This window comes from Gekko japonicus, unplaced genomic scaffold (assembly GCF_001447785.1).
Source record: "Gekko japonicus isolate JY-2015 unplaced genomic scaffold, Gekko_japonicus_V1.1 scaffold870, whole genome shotgun sequence".
NCBI classification, from domain to species: domain Eukaryota; kingdom Metazoa; phylum Chordata; class Lepidosauria; order Squamata; family Gekkonidae; genus Gekko; species Gekko japonicus.
Genome location: NW_015163627.1, coordinates 411,477 through 412,188, shown reverse-complemented (window position 1 = coordinate 412,188; position 712 = coordinate 411,477). Strand labels below are relative to the sequence as shown.

Here is a 712-nt window from a genome sequence, read left to right as displayed (position 1 = left end):
ACCTACGTTGTACAGTGACCCCCTTGCAAAAAAAGGAAGTGCCTGCACAAATCAATCAAACGGCAAAAGCCTGGGACCCACTTGGGTCGGGACTCGCAGATCCGGAAACACCGCTCTCACCCGATGAGCTACGTGTGTCCTACAGAGGAGAAGCTTGCAGTAGGCCTGCCTTGTTCAAATAAAAACACTGGCTCTGTTAGCTCTGAAGAACTTTTTTTATTTTTTGTTTTCAAGATTCTTGCTTAAGCTGGGGTACAGAACTTTTCCAGCCCAACTTTTAGGGAGAGAGAGGAACTGGGGGTTCTGTTCTGGTTTGTCAACCCCACCATTACTGTAATCTTCCATTCAGGCAGCACTTAAAGGTTGAGGTCCCAGGTGGACATCACAACTTCTGAGTTGAAAGTGTCTCCTCCGCAGACAGGGATGCTCAGTGGCGAAGGGAAAACACTCTCTATATGCTCTCAGACTTCATACTGGTTGGTATGCATCTCCTGGACCAAAGTGTTACCACCAAAAATGATTCTTGAGCTCAGCTTTGGGAAGCCCAAACCACTCAGAAGCCAGGCCCCAGGCCCAATAGTTTAAGAACCAGTGGCAACTCGGGGCAATGATTTTGGGGGGCCTCCCCCAGTACAAGGCGTTTTGATATCCATTCAGCAGGCAGCCTGGTTTGGACATGACAAATGTTTTTAATGTTTCTCAGGGCCCTCAG

At 48.5% G+C, this 712-nt stretch overlaps 1 protein-coding gene across 1 annotated transcript in view; it reads right to left on the bottom strand.

Moving 5' to 3' along the window:
• Nucleotides 1-221: 221 nt before the first annotated feature.
• The window catches only part of LOC107107248 (alpha-aspartyl dipeptidase-like), an 11,091-nt gene continuing 10,600 nt past the window's right edge, over nucleotides 222-712 (bottom strand). Inside the window, exon 8 of the mRNA XM_015407512.1 lies at nucleotides 222-712. This exon is cut by the window's right edge and continues 62 nt beyond it. Coding sequence (XP_015262998.1) covers nucleotides 690-712 — 23 coding nt within the window. The 3' untranslated portion in view covers nucleotides 222-689.